The sequence below is a fragment of the Rattus norvegicus genome, chromosome 10, assembly GCF_021556685.1.
Source record: "Rattus norvegicus strain SHRSP/BbbUtx chromosome 10, alternate assembly SHRSP_T2T, whole genome shotgun sequence".
Classification (NCBI taxonomy): Eukaryota; Metazoa; Chordata; class Mammalia; order Rodentia; family Muridae; genus Rattus; species Rattus norvegicus.
In genome coordinates this window covers 113,089,195-113,107,820 of record NC_141543.1, presented here as the reverse complement: position 1 = coordinate 113,107,820, position 18,626 = coordinate 113,089,195, and the positions used below count along the sequence as shown (strand labels likewise).

Below are 18,626 nucleotides of genomic sequence, written 5' to 3'. Positions count from 1 at the left end.
CACACACCCCACTTTTGTGGACGCATGAAATAGGAACCAACCTAAAGCCACCTGCTAAAAAGCACAGGCAGCACCAAGGCAATTACACCAACAGTTTGGAAAAAACACCTCTTGGCACAGGAGGAGCAACCCTGTCTGTTTTTGTTGTTCTAGAAACTAGCCCAGTGCAAGGTGCAAACAAACGAGTTTCCCAGTAATCATCCTAAACCACCACCACACCTTTCCATTGCTACCCACCCAAGCTAGCTTCCCCTCCCTGGGGCATGCTCTCCAAGCCCTGTAAATCACAGGCTGAAGAGCCACACAGAAGCGAGTTCACCCTGCTGCCAAGCAAGAGGTTCTGGTTTGAGGCTCCCTGAAGGCACTGCCAAATTCAAGCCAAGAACAGCAACTCCACCCCAGGCCCTTGGAGAAAGGTCCTGCACTGGAGCCCAGGTGTGGCTGTCACTGAAATGCCAGGTCTCTAAGAAGCTCACCAATCTGAAACCTTGGGAGCACTCGCTGACCAGCACTAGACCACGCTCAGAAACCTTAGCATTAAAACGGCAGGTTACCAGAGCACTTTATTACAGATCCTGTTCTGGTCTCTCATGAAGACACTGTTGTACCCATGCCATCAAAATGGGATGCGGCAAACAACAATTCTCCTTGACTTTGTCTTAACACTAAGAAAATTCTCCACATGAAAGGCTTACCAAACCACTGGTAATGGAACTATAAGACCCTTTTAAACATGTCATTCAGGAGATCAAAACCCAGGCAGGAAAAGATTGCCAAAACTCACACAACCACCCCAGGCTGAGGGCCCAAAGCCAGGCTCGCACCTAGGCCAGAGGATCTACCCTCCCCTGCTGCCTTCACCGATGCAAAGGCACCTACAACAGCTCATTCCTGAACCCCTTCCTCCAGCATTGTGGGGGCTCTCTTTCTCAAGAGTAGAGCCTTGAAAATCGAGGTCAAGCACTGCTACTGGCTTATAAAGAATAATGGTGAGAGACATCCTGAAGAACTAGCTGTCTGTCCTAAGAAGAGCAGTAAGCGGGCACTGGAAAGGGAGTGCTCAGATAAGGGGTAGGACCCAGCTCCACGAGCAGCATCCAGGCCAGAGACATCACCTGCCTAACAGGCAGATTGCTGAAATCGGTTATCAATGCCCTTCCTCCACAAGCTGCACTGAACATTTCTAGTTTGAATAGCTCCACAGTTGACTACTTCTGGGCCACTTCTGAACTCCTGGATCAGGCCAAATTCTCAGGATATAAACCACCCACTGGGCAGTTTCAGGTTTGACCCATATGCCAGAGGCAAGATTTCCAGGAAAAAGGGTGTTTCTTCCTTACTAGAAAAAAATAAAGCAAGACCCTTTTCCACCACACAATGAAAGAAATTACACCGTTAACCGAAGCATTTTGTATATTGGAAACCTAAAACTTCAAGTCCAGATTTGTTTTCATTTATATGAAACAGGATTTCCCTATACAGCCCAAATGACCCCAAACTTGAGATCCTCCTGCCTTTGAGTGCTAGAATGTACCAGCATAGCCAGCTCAAGAAGTCTTCATAACAAAAACACATTCACTTACTGCAGCCTCCACCATAGTGTAAAGAAAAAAACTCACCAATAGGAAAGACCTTAGACAATAGAAAAAAGGACAAATGTTGAAGACAGATAACTCTAGCACCTCAAGTTTGTGTTATGACTACTTATTTCAATTTCTTGTGCTTCTTAAGTAAAGGTAACCATTTCTCGATCAACTGATAAATGTGAAAAGGTATGGTAACACTCCTCCTATGAGAGCCCAGGATTGAGGGTATCCCAACAACATGGAGCTTCCCAGGCTCAAAGGCAGGAGCCATGTGTACAGAACCAAGTACCTCTGCACATGGAGCAGTGCCCAGTATGGCTGAGGAACTTGAAGTCAGAGACAAAACCCCAAACTTCCCCAGTACAGGCAAAGTCAGTACTGGCCCCACAGGAAGTGAGGAAGTGAGGGAGACAAAAGGAAGCATAGGCAAAGAACGGCTGAGATGTACCAAAGACCATGTCTCCAGCACAGTACCAATGACACGTGGAGGCAGGGGCAGCAGGACACACAGTACCCATAAAGCCAACAGCGAAGCCTCTGGCTAAGAAATCGGAGACAGAGAAAGAAGGGCATTGTGATTCATGTCAATAATCCCATCACTCCAGAGCTGGAGACAGGAAGCTGAGTTGGTACCAAACAAGCCTGGATCACACAAGGGCCCTATGTCGGGGCGGGGGGTGGGAGGATTACAAAGGTCTTCCAATGGCTCGGGATACTCGGCAGAATGCTCAGGTTCCAGACCCCTGGTCATAACACAAGACAGCAGGAAAGAGTTGGGATGGAGGATTCTCCTGGACTGGCAGAATGATCCAGTCTAAAGAATAGCTGATCTATACACATGAACCACAGAGTCTACAGGACAGGGAAAAGAACCAACTGTTAGAACAAAATGTCAACTGCTCAAATTTTTTGAAATACAGAAAGGAAACTATTTCAGGGAGCTGATACAGACATTTTTTTGTCCCACAGTGATAGAATGACTCAGCCACAGACAGCTGACCAACCCACTACCTACAGGAGAACATATAGGTGGTCAACCCACTGGCCACAAGGGGCCCAGATTCTCCAATGACCAGACATTGGCTTCCAGCCACACAGATGTTCAAAGCTTCATCAGTCCAGTTTCCTAGTCCACATACAAGCATAAAGATGGCTTAGAAAACTTGGCCTACTAATTACACACTGCCATCCTCTGGGCTCAGAGGGCAGAAAGACGCCCCAACCTGTTCTTGGCAGGTCCTCCCTCTGGTGCTTCTCACTCCCTGTTCCCTCTTGACCATGGGACAGCACACAACTACAAGGAACCAAAAATGATGATAGTAAGGGCCCCACAGATGTACTTCAGTCATCCGTCTAGGAGAAGATGAAAGCCAAGCATAGCAGATGAGGTAGGCTTGAGTGAGGGCAAAAAGACTAAGGAACCATACTTAGAGTCAAGAATTGTGGGATAAGAAGAAGGTACCATGGAGGAATAGCCAGAAAGCCAGGTGACGATCTGGATAAGACAAGGAAAACATGAGAACCAGACAACATAGCAGGCATGGAGAACACCAGCAGAGACAGCCTTAGGCTCTGTCTCGATCAGTTCGTCTGTCTGTCTGTCTGTCTCACACATGCATGCATTGTCTCTGTGTCTCACATATGCAGTCTCTGTCTTTGTCTCATACATACATTGTCTCTGTGTCTCTCTCACATATGCAGTCTCTGTCTGTCTGTCTGTCTGTCTGTCTCTCTCTCTCTCTCTCTCTCACACACACACACACACACACATATCAGGCTTCTATAGTCACAAGGCTAAGGAAAACAAGTGGTAGGACAACAAGCACAAGGTAAAGTTGTGACTTCAGGTGTCACAAGCAAACCCACGGCCCACAGAATGAGGGCTCTAGAACAAGGACAGAGAGCAGGAAACAAAGATCAAGGGCAAATGAGAGATGAGATGTCACCAGCCAAGGCCTGAGGGAAGCATGTGAGAAGGCCAAGGAAAGTATAGGCAACCAGGTATCAACACCTGCCCATGGGCCAGATGAGAGAAGAGGGAGGTGGAGCTGTGAGACGTTCAAATGGCCTGCAGCAAAAGCCACAAGCCAAGGCTAAAGGTGGAGGGGCCTCCCCTCCTCGGCCTCTATTACCCAGCTTACATCAGCAGGTAGGCAGATAGCGTGGTCTTTCTACTCAGAGGGGAGAGGAGGATGAGGCCAGTGCTTTACAAAGTCCCTTCCCTGCCAACTGTGGAGCCTGCACTATACATGTACATACGCGTTCCTACAGGGCTCACCTAGGTAAAGTGCTGAGCTACAGGAAACTAGAAACAGCCAGAGCTGGCTGTTCAGAGTCTACTCAAAGCCTGGCTCAGGAACTCACTTCCCTGAATCCATGGAGACCGCATTCTCTACAGACAGTGCTTCATCCCCATTCTGTCAGACACTCTCTCCACCCAAAACCTTCTTCGGGCTAGCAAGATGGCTCTGGGTGGAGGCACTTGCTGCTGCCAAGCCTGAGTTCAATCCTCAGACTCATGTGGTGAAAGGTGAGAGTTACTTCTGCATGTTGGCCCCCACGTGAATGTTATAGCGCATACATCACACCGTACCTACAAAACGTATAAACACAAAGTGAAAAGAAGGGCTGTCCTGAGCACCACGGCACAACCACCCAGACATTCTGCCCTTGCCACACCGAGCCAGAGCGTCTCTAGAAACCAGGCTCCACAGAGCCCACGAAAAGAGAGGCCAAAGTCCACAAGACCATGACAGGCTAAGTAAGCTCTGTCTAAAGAGCATGACCAGTGCTGATTAATTAGTCTCCACACACTCTGAGGCAAGAGAGGTTTGTCACTTCTCTTCCAGATAGAGCAAGGTACCACACCTATGCCTCAGGCCACCAGGAGAGGTGAAATCCAAGTTTAGCTAAAGCCTATTTAGAGGCCAAAGCCAGAACAGCCTGGCCAGGCAGCTGAAGGCCCAGACAGAGCCAAGTCCAGGATACTGGTTCCTCATGCCTACCCACATAGGTAGTCCAGTCAACAGTCACTTGTACCGAGGCACCTGACCCCTTTCATCCTTTAAACCACATGCAAGGAAGAGACACTCCAACATATGTCTAGTGGGGACTGCCATGCAGTGCCTGGGATGGGCCTGGTGCTTTTGCTCTCTTCAGTTTTAATACTGTGTTTGTGAGGTTTCTGGGGTTTGCTGGAACTTTGTGGCTTTTTGGTTTTCTCAGTGGTAGGTAACCCAGAGCTACAAGAATGCCAGACGAGTGGTCTCTGCCACTGAGCTATATCCCCAAACCATAAGTTCAGTAAGAATTCTACCTTTAGTCAATGATAAAATAAACTCTGAATTTTGAATTTTGTTTGTTTTTGGCTTGGGCACAGCTTCTCTATGTAGCCCTGGCTATCCTGGAACTCTCTATGTAGAATAAGCTGACCTCCAACTCAGCTCCTCCTGCCTCTGCTTCCCAAGTGCTGGGATCAAAGGCGTGTGCTACCAGGCCTGGCAAATTTTGAAATTTTAAAAAATAGGAAAAAAAAAAAAAAGTAACTGTGAAGGGGAGATGCTGTGTTAACTGATGGTAAACAAAAGAGCGCCTCCCGCCACCAATCAACGCAGGCAGTGCCTTCCCTACCAGCAGCCTGTCTTTGGGAACAAATGTTCCTTCACCACCATGAAGACCATGGAAGAAATGCAGAGAAGCCACCGTGGTCGGAAGCTTCCAGCCTGAAGGAAAAGCACAAGCATGCCATCAACCAATAAGCAGAAGTAAAGCACATTTGAGCGATAATGTTTTATTTTAAAACATGTTTTCCATCCTTGGATTTCCTCCATTTGCATTAATACTAACGCTTAGGAGTAAAGGGGCCTCCAGAGAAACGAAGTTGCCAAACACTTGCTTCCTTCCCACAAGAGTTAAGCATCAGTGCTGCGAGAGGACTATGCTTCGAGGGAAATAAAATCAATCCTGGTTTCGATGTGACTTGTTCAGAGTTCACCTGTTTCGCCTAACCCACACTAATGAACAGGTGGATAAAAATGAAGCCAAGTGCATCAAAGGAAACAAGCAATCCCAAAGCACAATGCACCTGCAAGTTTCATCATGCACAGGACACCCAGCCCTCTGCCTTCAGGTCTGACAAGCCCATGGTGAAACTGCTCCACCCACCGAGCGTAACTTCCTCCTGCCCTGAAGCCAGAGCAGACCCAAGTGACCCTCCAAAAGAGAAAAAGAAGCCAAGAGGGAGACTGGGAAGACGACGCTGCCCCAAGTGGAAGCTTGGGGACCTGGGGGGCAGGGCGGTGGCTAGCCGGGCACTGAGCCCTAGGAGATGAGACCACCATAGCTGTTGATCCACAGCAGTTTCATCCATCCACTTCCCAGGATTTCAGTTGTCTGCGTCAGACAATTGCTCACCATCCTCAGGGCAAATCTAGATAGAGCAGAGGTGCTGTTGCCAAACCACCAAAGTACTCTGCCCCAACGGCAGAGAGTTGGGTCTCTTCTCCTCCCTTGCCAACACACCCAGCTGGGGGGGTAGGAGAATCAACTTTCTAAGCCTCTGGGAACCCTTTTTTACACCTTAGGAGAAAGGGAAAAAAGAATTTCTCTCCTCTACACAGGACTTTAAAGATGTCCAAATAAAAGGCACACATGCCTGGCTAGTGTAAGCCACTAAAAGGAATCTCAACCCACTGGTATAACTGGAAGGAATGGAACAACTGTCCTACGGCGTCTGAGCCCAGCCTATGCCCCCATGCACCTCCCAGATAAGGAGAAACAGAAAACTTGGGAACTACACACAGATACAGGTGACCAAAAGAACAAACAGGCAAAGAATGTAAAACCAGATAAAAAGTGAGGAAACCCCAGACACTTTGGCCAGGACCTCCACTCAGCCTTCAGGTCAGTTAAAGCCCCACGAGTTATCGAGTTATCACCACCTCCCATAGGAGCCTCCTTCACCTACACAGGAAGCCTGTTTACCCTGCCAGCCACAATCTCTATTGCCATGGGCGGCAGTGCAGAGCAGAACTCCTGGACCAGGCTGGCAAGTAGCTCGCTGCAAACCTTAAATCCCCTCAAAAATGCAGACTGCTAGTAGGTACAGTGATACACGCATAACCCTTGCTAACAGAAGCTAATCTGAGTATAAAGCGAGATCCTTCTCAGCATCCCTAACCCCAGAAAGAATGCAGACAGCTGAACAAAAACAACCTAAAATCAATCCCCTGAGATTAATCATGCCTGACCTCCCATGTGTCCCAAAAACATGCTAGATAGGTCTTACACCCTTCCCTCAAGCACGACCATGGATTAACAAACTGTAGCTACATTTGTCAGACCTTTCTGTATTCTCTTGATGTAAAAACTTTCAACAAGACTCATGCCAAGCCAGAGGTGTTGGCACACACCTGAAATCCTAGCACTCTGGAGGAAGAAGCAGAAGTATTAACACAAGTTCAAGGCAGCCTGGGCTACAAGTTCCAGGTAAACCAAGGCTACGCAGTGCAGTACATGGGCAGAAAGCCAGGTGTGGTGGCGCACACCTTTGATCCCAGCCCTCAGGAGGCAGAGGTGGGTGAACCTCTGAGTTCAAGCCCAGCCTGGTCTACGGGCGTTCCAGGGCAGTCAGGGGTACATAGAGAAACCCTGCTCAAACAAACAAACAAACAAACAAATGAGGTGGGTAAGGGTGGGTGAGTGGAGAGCAGACAGCAGGTCAGGCAGAGAGGCAGAGAGTTGGGTCAGTTGGTCACCAAGTTTGAAAACTGAGTTCAATCCCTGCTACCTTATGAGGGACACAGAAAACATTCAACAAGTTGTTTTGAAGTCTTTATTGTTGTTGTTGCTGCTGGGCTCAAAAGATGGCTCAACAATGCACTTGAGTCTCTACACATGCAACAAACGTAAGAAGAAAACATTTTTTTCAAAGATTTTGTCAAAATATCGAGTGCCTACTTAACCCAAATCTTTCAAATAAACTGTTTGCATCTACCTCCTCACCAGAGCTGCCTAAAGCACAGATGTACGGCACCTACCATGATTTATAAACCAACAGCATGGTGGTCACACAACTGTGACCTCGGCCCCAGTCCTCCCCCGTCCCTCCTCACACCATCTTTCAGGGTAAGCCACATTTGCAGCAACCTCTACTGCTGCAATCAAAATGAAAATCACAATAAAACCGCTTTAGTCACCTCTCCCCAGAGCTGGAACAAAAGCCTCCCAAGGTGTGAGCTATTCAGCTGTACTTGCAAACCCCAAAGATGTCTACCACAGGCAGAACCTCACACTTCATCAAGATGACAAAATAGACAAAATTTTCATACTTATTCTGTGTATGTGCACATGTGCTTACTACAACTGATAAGTGGAGGCAACCATCATCTTTCTTTTATTTCTAATTTTTATTTTATTTATTTTGCTTTATTTCTAGTTGTGGATATATGTGTGTGCATCTGTGTGTATATGCACACGTGTGTGTTAAGTGCCCTCAGAAGCCAAAAGATGACATCAGATCTCCCGGAACTAGTTACAGGGAGTTGTGTCCTAACATGGGTGCGGGAACTGAACTATCATGTTTAAGGGTATTGACTTACCACCCCAGCACTACCAAAGAGGTGTGGGGGTTGGGGGGACTATGAGCTGAGGAATACAAAACACCTCTTAGTACTATCCACCGAGTTAAATATCTATTATCTCATACAAACAGAAAAACACCTACTGATACATACCCAAAATAACTGTAAACATAAATTTAAAACAATACAGTAAACTCTTGTATGTTCTCCAGCGGCATTAATCACAACTATCAAAACCAGTCACATAATGAAACATTTTCTGGCCCTAAACAAAGAAGTAAAGAACTGATACATGCCACAGGGTGGACAGACCTTATAGGCTCTGTGTTCACTGTAAAAAGCCTATCCTACCCGATTTTGTATATGCGAAATGTTCATACAAGTCACCTCCAGACAGAGGCAGCTCGGTGGCCATTGGCCTATTGAGTATTACACGGTATGTGGAAGGACATACTGAGGAGAGACAATGGTGGCTACACAACTCTATGGACATAACAAAATGAACTATCTATCTGAAGGGACAAAGTCTTCATAGCAAGCAAATCATCCCTTGATTTTAAACTGTTATTAACAGAGCTGAGTAGAAGCACAGGACATATGAAACATCTTATTTTCCCAGGTATCCTTCTTACATATTTTGATGAAGACCTCTGAAGGCAACGGCAATTATCACTGAAAACAGAGATACCAACCATTTCTCATTCCCACAGCCAGGATGCACACACAGCCTCAGAAGCAGGTGGAGTGGGTCCAGAGCCTGTGTCTGCCTTCCCACCCCAGGCTGCATGCCCCCTTCCCAGGGTTACGGGCACATGGCCCTGACACCTCCCACCCTGCAGCAGGACCTGTATTAAGGTGTGCAGAAAGCCAAATCCAAGAGGCCAGTATGACTGGTTGGCTTCAAACTTTTCCTAAGGATCCTACTTCTAAGTGACCTGTCAGTTTCCTTTGCCTTCAAGACAAGGACAAAAACTCCTCTCAAATCTCATCCAGTGTAATCAAAAGAAAAACAAGGAAGAGGTTTCTGACCCTGGAGTCTGCCGTTTCAGGTTATCTGCACCCTCCAGAATGCCAAACCCTAGAGACCAGGGCCTTACAGAGTTATCCATGCCTTCATCCAAATATACTGACTCTCAATACCATGGCCTCTGTCAGAGAGCGTCTGTAACCTTGTAAACATTAACCCTAGAGATAGACCTCGAGAGGCACCATGACCTTCTGAGCACTGACCATCAAAACCAAACAAAATCTTAGGGGTTCATCTGTGACTCCTGAATGCTGGTCCAGGAGCCCTAGCCTTGTTAACAAGGCCATGTCCTCTGTGATTTCACACCAGAGCTTTTCTTCTTGTCAGTACTAAAAAGCCACACAACAGACAGGCAGAGAAGACCAGCAATAGGCAGGATGGGCACAATGGGCATCTCCAGATGGGTCCCAGTGTCTGTCCTTAAACTTAGGGACTAGAACTTTGTAACCCACACATCCAAACAGGTTTCAAGCCTTCTTTCACTAGGGCTAGTTTCACGAACTGCTTTACAACAAAACTAAAGGCTGCAGTTCTGTGGGCACCACTGCCCTCTAGTGGTGAGACACAGTACTTCAGCTTTCTCCTGGGAGCCACCACTCCAGTCCAGCCTCCTACACTAAGCACACAGCAGTGGAAAATGAAATCACAACCCTGTAATGCAATTCAATCCCACCATGTCCCAGTAACTCGAACATAGAATGAATGGATTTGGGGACAAACCATCAGTTTGACCAATTCCTACAGTTCCAGAGCTCCACAAGCTGTCCCTGGGGCAGCACTTACTTACCAGGGCCTGCAACATCCCATCCATGGTAATGACACCGTCAATGGTCTGGAAGGAAGAGTGGGCCAAGGTACAAAGGCTCCAATCCAGAAAGCTGGCCATCTTTCTCTGCTTGACATCAGGACGTGTGATAAACCTACGGGGAATGCAAATACAGGAGATGCTCGATAGATTCCAATGGTAAAGCTCACCCACATCCCACCACCTACCACACACATTTCCTTCCAGTCATCTTAGATCCCCGAACAGGTCAGCTGCCTGCACACATGACTCTCCTTCTCTCTAGGAAATCAAGTCCCTGACCACCATGGTCCCGCAGCTGACTGCCTATCAGGATCTCTCAAGAAGTTACTCACAGACCTCAACCACCTTACCTCCTTCTCTCCTGGGTCCCAACTAATCGGCAGCTTCACAAATCAATAGGCATCTTTACCCTACCACAGCAGGGAACATCTACCTGCTTCTCGGCTCCGACTACTTCCAAGTATATCCCTTTATCTCAAGATATATCCTCAACAACCTAATCCAACAGCCAACCCCTACCCAAGGACCTTTCTCTACCACAACCTCTATGGGTCACACAACCTCATGCTGCACAAGCCTGCTTCCTTCCACCCAACATCCAGCTGACAACGTGAACCCAGACCTCTGACTCAGTGACTCCAGACAGATCCTATAATGGAGACAATACATGAACGAAAGGAAGGAGAAGGGAAGAAGAGGAAGGGGAAAGGGGGGAAGGAGAAGAAAGAGGGAGAGGGAAAGGGGAAGGGAAGGGAAGGGAAGGGAAGGAGAGGAAGGGATGGGAACAGAAGGGAAGGGGAAGAAAGAGGGAGAGGGAAAGAGGAAGAAGAAGGGAAGGGAAGGGAAGGGAAGGGAAGGGAAGGGAAGGGAACGGAACGGAAGGGAACGGAAGGGAATGGAAGGGAACGGAAGGGAACGGAAGGGAACGGAAGGGAACGGAAGGGAACGGAAGGGAACGGAAGAACGGGAAGACAAATCGAAGAATAGGAACAGAAAGTGCTGCCTCCCCAAAGGGGACTTGAACAGGAGAGCTGAACAAGAAGGAACAGAGTCAAGTGGGAAAGCTCTGTGTGGGGGAAAAGGAGCTAACAGGAGACGCATAACTGTTGAGTACAGGGACCAGGAACCAGAGGACCTAAGGCAGGGCATGTTTGATGAATGCCCTGACTCTCAGTCTCAGGCAGGAACACGGACACGGCGGTGTCTGTCAGCAGGTAGTCTAAGGTAGTTCCTTCAGAGTAGTGGAACTGCAGGCTGAGAAGGGAAGGCTGTGAGTCCTGGGAACAGAGGGCTTCACTCCAGGGTATTCTACATCCAATACCCGTTAGGGAGTCATATGAGGCACCAGCCAGAGAAATGTCAGGACTAGGATTCTGATGACATCCACTCGCCCCCTAGAGCCCTGACCACCTACACCAGGACCTAAACCCAGTCGCCCAGAGGGCCGGTTAGAGCTACATCCACTCTCTGGGTAACAAACCCTCTCAGCACATACTGATTGGTACTAGTATAAGGCGCTCCAGCCACTCCCAGAATAGGTACAGCCAAGCACAAGGGGACAGCTGGCACCTTCACCATCCCACGAGTAAAGACTCACCTCCTGCAGTTCATACCTCGTAAGACACGCTCCAGGGTTTAGATTCCCTATCTCCACACAACATGGTCCAATGCTTGCCTAACCTCAGTGGTCACCTTTCACTCTAGTGGGAGATGACCAAATCCTTTCCCTAAGCAGCAACTACAGTCTAGTATTTGTTTTCTACCTTTATCCTGCCAGGACTCACACGCACAGATTTACTCCCATGGCAAAGTACAGTATTAAAGATTAGAAAAACAAGAGCACACTTGCTTTGCTACGAGCTACCAATTTGACAGCTAAAGAAAAGGCAACGTGGAGCCAGCCATCAGTAGGCCAAGCTGTAAAAGTGGCAGAGCATCCAGATTCACTGACAACTACAAAAGAGGTGGAGCCATAAGACTGGTGACGGCCAGCGGTGGGAACTAGAATCAACAAAGGATGGCTGCCTTTGAACAGCAACAACTCTAACAGGGCCATCACACAGTAAATGGCAGCAGAGCAGGCCAAGCACGCGTCTGGAGCAAGAATGACAGCAAAAGTAGAGAGAAGACAAGAGCGGGGAGCTGAGACTTTAAGACAGAGGCTATTTAGAGCCAGAAATGAAAAACTACAAGCACTAGTGTTCCTGAGAACCATCATGGCTTTAGTCCTAGGGTCTCAAACTACCCAGGCCAGAGAGCTTTAACACTGAACATTACCTAAGCGCTTAGGAATCCCAATACCTACCTACACCTGCACACCAGCTGCTGCCAAGGAGTGAGGATACTCATAAAACTAAAGGTCTAGTACCTTGGCTTTCTCAGGAACTGTGAGACCTGTAGGACTAACGACACTACTGTCAGAAGCTTGCACAAGAGGACACCACCTGTTCCTGCTTCTGCCTGTTTATTCCTGAAATTTGATGCTACCAAATGCTAAGATACGCAAAAGATACCAAGACCAGCCGTGACTTTTTTTTCACTGACTACCTGTGAATTCTACCTAAGAAGAGCAAAGAGATCCCCAGCCAGCTACACTAGGAATCCTAGTGGCTGGACTGCCTGGGACACAGCCTCAGAGTGAAACAGCAAAGGGGAAGTAACAATCCCCACTCTGTAAAATTCAGTGTATATGTACACTTCAAACTAATAAACAATAATAAAGGTCTGTGGAAATACAAAATATCTACAGTTATTCTGGAACTAGTAGTTAGCTACTAGAAGGGAAACCCCTCCTGACCCAAACTCTACACCAGTGGTTCTCAACCTTCCTAATGCTTTGAGCCTTTACTACAGTCCTCCTGTTGTGGTGACCCCAACCATACAATTATTTTCGTTGCTATTTCATAACATGCTGTTATGAATCATAATATAGATATCTAACATGCAGGATATCGGCTATTTGACCCCTGTGAAAGAGTTGTTCAACCCCCATAGGGGTCACAACCCACAGGTTAAGAACCTCTGCCCTATACCAAAAGAAATTGGAGGTAAAATTAATTCTGTGTTACAACAATGACAAGCAGAAAAATATAAATGACTATTTGTTAAATCTCTTAGGTTAAGATTTTGAACTTCAACAGTTAAAAAAAAAACAACAACAACCAAATTTCAAAAAAAGATTTGTTTGGCATTAAAGTTAAAAACTATACTGTAGGTTCTCACCTCTCCCTCTGTTCCTCCAGATCCAATCCCCCAGTCTCACCTCCAGCTCTGCAACAGAACCCCTGCTGCAGCTTTCCCTGCCCCTCCCCCATATCCGGTGGACCCTACAGATCTTATCCTCCTAACCTCTGTCCCCTGAATCATCGCTTTATCCCAGCCCCCCCCCCCAACCAGCAGGCACCCCCTGCTAACCCAAAGGCCACATCTGCCAGGGAACCAAGTAGGCTGGAAGCAGATCTTCACCTCTTACCTGTTACCCCCGATCCAATGCCCCAGTCTCTTCCCAAATTCTGCAGCAGAACACCTGCAGCAGTCTCCCTGCCCTCCCAAGCCTATCTCCAATAGATCCCACGGATCTTCCCCTCCTAACCCCCATCCCTCCCTTTGTCGCTTTTTCCCAGGCCCCAACTCCAACAGGCTCTCCATGAAAACCCACACCTCCCAGGGAACCAGGCAGGGTGTCTGCAGATAGTCCCTCTCCTTCTGTGGCCTCCTGATCCAATCTCTCCATCTCATCCCCAGCTCTGTTGTAGACCTTCTCTGGTGACCTTTCTTCATTATCTACCCCATTCCAAGGAGACAAAATAAGCAGATCCTGGTTGAACCTATGCTCTCCTCCCTCTTGGGACCCCTATCCTATCTCCATTCCTAAGTGTCAGTTCCCAATAACCACAAACACATTTTACCTGGAACCCCAGCCCTTCCTTCCCTCCACAGTAAGATGCCCCAGCAGGAGCTGACAGCTCCTGTCAAAATAGCCACACCACCACATCTCCCCAGCCTGCAGCCATCACAGTTGTCCACAGTGGCAACACCTTCTTTTCCTGCCTCAGCCTACAGCTTGGTGAAACACCACTGCAGGGGCTGTGACACAGGAGCTGTCCACAGTGGCAGCTCCTCCTCTCCAGCCTCCCCACAGCAGCCCCACAGAGAGGTTGCCTCAGCAAGAGCTGACTGAAACCGGAAGAACTTCCCACCCTAACCCACAGGCCCAACACAGGAAAAAGGGGGCAAGGGGAAAGCCACCAAGTCCTGAGCAGGAAGTCCACCAGTCCTCAATCTGGAAATCTCTGCCCCGAAAAGACCTATCCCTTAGATATCCTATATAAGCACTGACTCTTGTCCAGTCCCCCTGTTGTCCACTACCAGGATCAGAGGGCAGCCATCCCTCGACTCATCCCTCCACACCCTGGACCCTCCAATAAATCTCCTTCCTGAGATTTCCTGCCTGATGTAACTCTCTAGTCAGAAAAAGCCAAGAAGAAAAGCAATGAAGAGAAGGGGCAGGGCTGAAGCTCTGAAGCTCTGAAGCTTAGCTGGCATAATCTCCCCTGGGAGCTGCAACGCCTCTGAGGCTTCCTAAGAGCTGTGTGGCTTTTAGTGGGCAGACACCTCAACCCCCGCCCCCAATGTCTCAGGTTCCCCTTCCACTGGGACACCTTCCCTCAGAGCTGCATGGTTCCTGGGCTTCTGAGTCCCAGGATACCCTCCCATCCAAGCAAAAACGTAGCTAGGCTGGAAACTACGAGGAGGGTTGGCAGGGAGTTAAGAAAACTGGTTACTATTCTAAAAAAGCTAGTTGTTTTACATGCGCACGTGTGCATGTGCATGTGTGCACGTGTGCATGCATGCATACATATATATTCCTTCTCTTACCTCATGGAACTTTCTCCAAAATACTTTGACACAAGGCAAGTCTCAACATCCAAGATCCAAGAAAAGTGAAATAACTCCCTGAATCCTACCAGACCATCAGCAACTGATTAAAGCCAGGCACCAACAGAAACAACACCCAACGGAAGCTGAACAACTCTCTCCTAAATGAAAATGGGTCGAGACAGAAATAAAGAAATTAAAGGCTTTCTAAAATCCAGTGTGATGAATACACACATACCCGAACTCATGGGACACAATGAAGGTGGTCCTAAGAGGCAGGTTCACAGCACTAAGCACCTATGTTTAAAAAAAAAAAAAATGGAGAAAATTCAGACTAGCGACATGAAATACACATGAAAACTCTAAAACAAAAAAAAGAGAAATCATACTTGGAAGAAGTAGATGACAAGAAATAATGAAACTCGGGGCTGAAATCAATAAAGAGTTGGTTCTTTGAGAAAAAGCAATAATTCAACAAAACATTATTCAAATTAACTAAATATGGAGAAAAAATATAAAATTCACAAAATTGGAAATGGAAGGGGAACATAACAGACAGCAAGTAGATCCAGAGAATCCATCAATGACATGCTTTAAAAACCTGTATTCCACCAAACTGGAAAACCTAAGAGAAATGGACATTTCTCTCAATAGCTACCACTTAGCAAAGTTAAATCACGATCACATGAACAACTTCAACAGACCTATAAGCCCTAGTGAAACAGAAGCCGTCACTGACACTCTCCCTACCTAGCTGGGCAGCAGTGGTGGCACATGCCTTTAGAGCCAGCACTTGGGAGGCAGAGGCAGGCAGATCTCCTGAGTCTGAGGTCAGCCTGGTCTACAGAATGAGTTCCAGGACAACCAGGGCTACACAGAGAAACCCTGTCTTGAAAAATGTCTGCAAACCAGTAAAAGCCTCGGGCCAGATGGCTTTTGCAAAGAATTAGACAAGAATTTCAAAGAAGAGTTAATACCAACACTCCCCAAATTATTCCACAAAATAGACACTATACTCAATAAAAACTTCAAACCAAATCCTACAGCACATTAAAAAGATCACCCACCATGATCAAATAGGCTATGTCTCAAAGATGCTGGGATGGTTCAATACACAAAAATCAATAAATGTCATCTACCATATAAACAAAATGAAAGAAAAAAAAACACATGATCATCTCATACACAGAAAAGGTCTTTGCAAAATCCAATACCCCTTTATGATAAAAGTCCTAGAGAGATCAGGGATACAGGGACCTACCTAAACATAACAAAGGCAGTTCACAGCAAGCCCAACGTCAACCTAAGTGAAGAGAAACTCGAAGCAATTCCACTACCAAGACACGGTTGTCCACTCTCTCCACACCTGATCAAAATAGTATTTGAAGTCTTAGCTAGAACAATAAGACAACAGAAAAATAAAGAAAATGTGGTACACTTACATGTTGGGAGCGATGCCCTTGAAGCCCTCCATTATTGATGTTATTATTATGGTTAGCGTTAAGTATGACTGGGTTCATGGAAAATCCCCAGCCAGCTGCAGAAGACTAATACAATTGTGGTGGTTAAGATGAATAATCATATGATAACATCTGATGTTAAGATACCCAATGTGATGACCTGTAACCTTTCTGAAAAACCAACATCCTGCTGACTAATAGATATGACAAACCTGTGACCTTTCTGACATCCTGTCAACATCAGTCAATTCCCTGACCACATGAATATTGTGTCCTTGGCGTGGGTAAATGTTTCTTACTTCCCCCCTCCCTCTGTTACCCCTGTTATGGTATAAATCCAGGCTTCGGGAAAAATAAAATTGTCGCCTTGATCAGACTCTTGTCTTGGCGTCCTTCTTCATGTCTCTTGTCCCCCATTCTCTTCCAGGTACCCTCAGCACCCTCGTGGACACTTGTCTCAAAAAAAAAAAAAAAAAGAAAGTCTTCTGGACGTGACAAGGTTAGGTACTCATGAAGCTGTGGTGGTCAGACTGAGACCTAAAGATCAAACTCCTCAACACCAGAGCACCGAGGAGAAAGGGGCTCATGGGGCCCCACCCTTAGCTGAGGAACTTTTGACTGTTGCTGGAGATAAGGGTCTCACCACTCTCAGAGCGTGGCCCATGGTGGGTCACTCACGCTCCAGTGCCTATCGACCTACACCCAGACACACACCGGCTACACTAACTGGACTCAGTGGGTTAGAAACAAAACAAACAAACAAAAACAGACATGAAGTTGTGAAGGGTTGGTTGGGCAGTGGGGCGTTTCCCAGAGAAGCTGGGGGCGGAAACGAGGGCATGGTAGATGTCATCTAAATAAAAGCATTGTGTTCTTGTGCGAAATTTCCAAATAATATCTATTAAATAATTTTAATAATAATTTTAAGATAAAAGTAAAATAATAATTAAGAAAGACAAAAAGTTATAGAGAAAGTCAAGTATGGAAGCTCACACTTGTCATTCCAGCAAGAGACCAGGAAACTGAGGCAAGAGCTAATGAGCAGAATTGTCTCAGAAACTTGAAAACTGAAGTGTATAGGAAGCTCAGTCTTAAAAGTACAGCTAATAAACCAAGCACATGTGGTTCCAGAGCCACAGGCAGAGAAGGGCACAAAACACTGGCAGCAATTAGTGTAGTGGGGCAGACAGCATCTCCACAGGGAACAGCAAGCTACTGTACATTGCCACTCTTACCCCATCAAAAAGGTGACTATGGAATACAGGTGACTCAGAACCAAGAACACAGTCACTGAGCACCTCTGGACCCATCCAGGTGACCATGTCAGTCTTCTCAAACACCCTGGGTACTCACTCAGGCCAGGGGCTGCACTGCACATGCAGTCTCAAAGTCTGGCAATAGCCTCTCCAGGGTGGATACCAGCTACACCAAATGAAACACTTATTCTGTTCACCTCAACTGACAAAATGACACTGAGGCTCTGGTGCTCCAAGTGAAGGACCCTAGTTCTTACTGAAGTAAAAGAGCTATGAAGAGGCTTGGCCTGGTAGAAAGTAGGTAGGTTATGAGGACTTTGGCCAACTTTACACCCAACATCTCAGGTCAAGATTAGGCCAAGTACCAGGTTCCCGCCTCGGGTCAAGGCTAGGCCAAGTTCCATTCTCCACCCACAGTTCTTGGGAGGAGTGGGGACATTCTTGAAAATCCACAGAATGTACTGACTGGTAGTCACCTGACCCTCTGGTCCCAGACAGAGCTCGAAGACATGTCATATAAATTTAAACTGTAAACTTGCAGATGTAACCTGTACCTCTAAAAGAATAAAAACTGCTTGTTTATAGCCATTCAGGGTCACTTTCCAGTCCCTTGTCACAAGGGGCTGATTGAAGGTCGACCCCGACACGCCTGAAATTAAACCTCTTGTGTTTGCATCGAACTACGTTCTCGTGCCTCACTTGGGGGGGTCTCCCAGTAGTTAAGACTCACAAGCCTTACATGGGTTATGGCTTTTCCTGTAGGATCCTAAGATGTGAACAAAGGTTTTTGAGTTTTATCTTCTGTGGCCTAAAGATACTCTGTGGAGTAAAGCTTGGCATAAAGCTATCACCATTAGTATGTTTGGCAAGAACAAACAGCAAATGCAGGGTTGACAGTAAGGCTGGTAACATGGCTCAGGTGGTAAAAATACTCATGTACATACACACACACACACAAGCAAGCAAGCAAGCACACATGCACAAACATGCAGTGATAAATATACTATTTTTACTACAGTAACTTTTTAAT

General features: G+C 46.9%; 1 protein-coding gene across 4 annotated transcripts in view; it reads right to left on the bottom strand.

Moving 5' to 3' along the window:
• Positions 1 to 18,626, bottom strand: part of Tbcd (tubulin folding cofactor D) — a 159,163-nt gene that overhangs the window by 125,686 nt on the left and 14,851 nt on the right. For 3 of the 4 annotated variants that reach the window (XR_015630115.1, NM_001271364.2, XM_087569204.1), the window contains 1 exon segment: positions 9,982 to 10,114. Coding sequence is in view for 3 of the 4 variants with exons in the window: in NM_001271364.2 (NP_001258293.1) it covers positions 9,982 to 10,114 (133 nt within the window). In the remaining variant the exon portion in view is untranslated. 4 annotated transcript variants of the gene reach the window in all.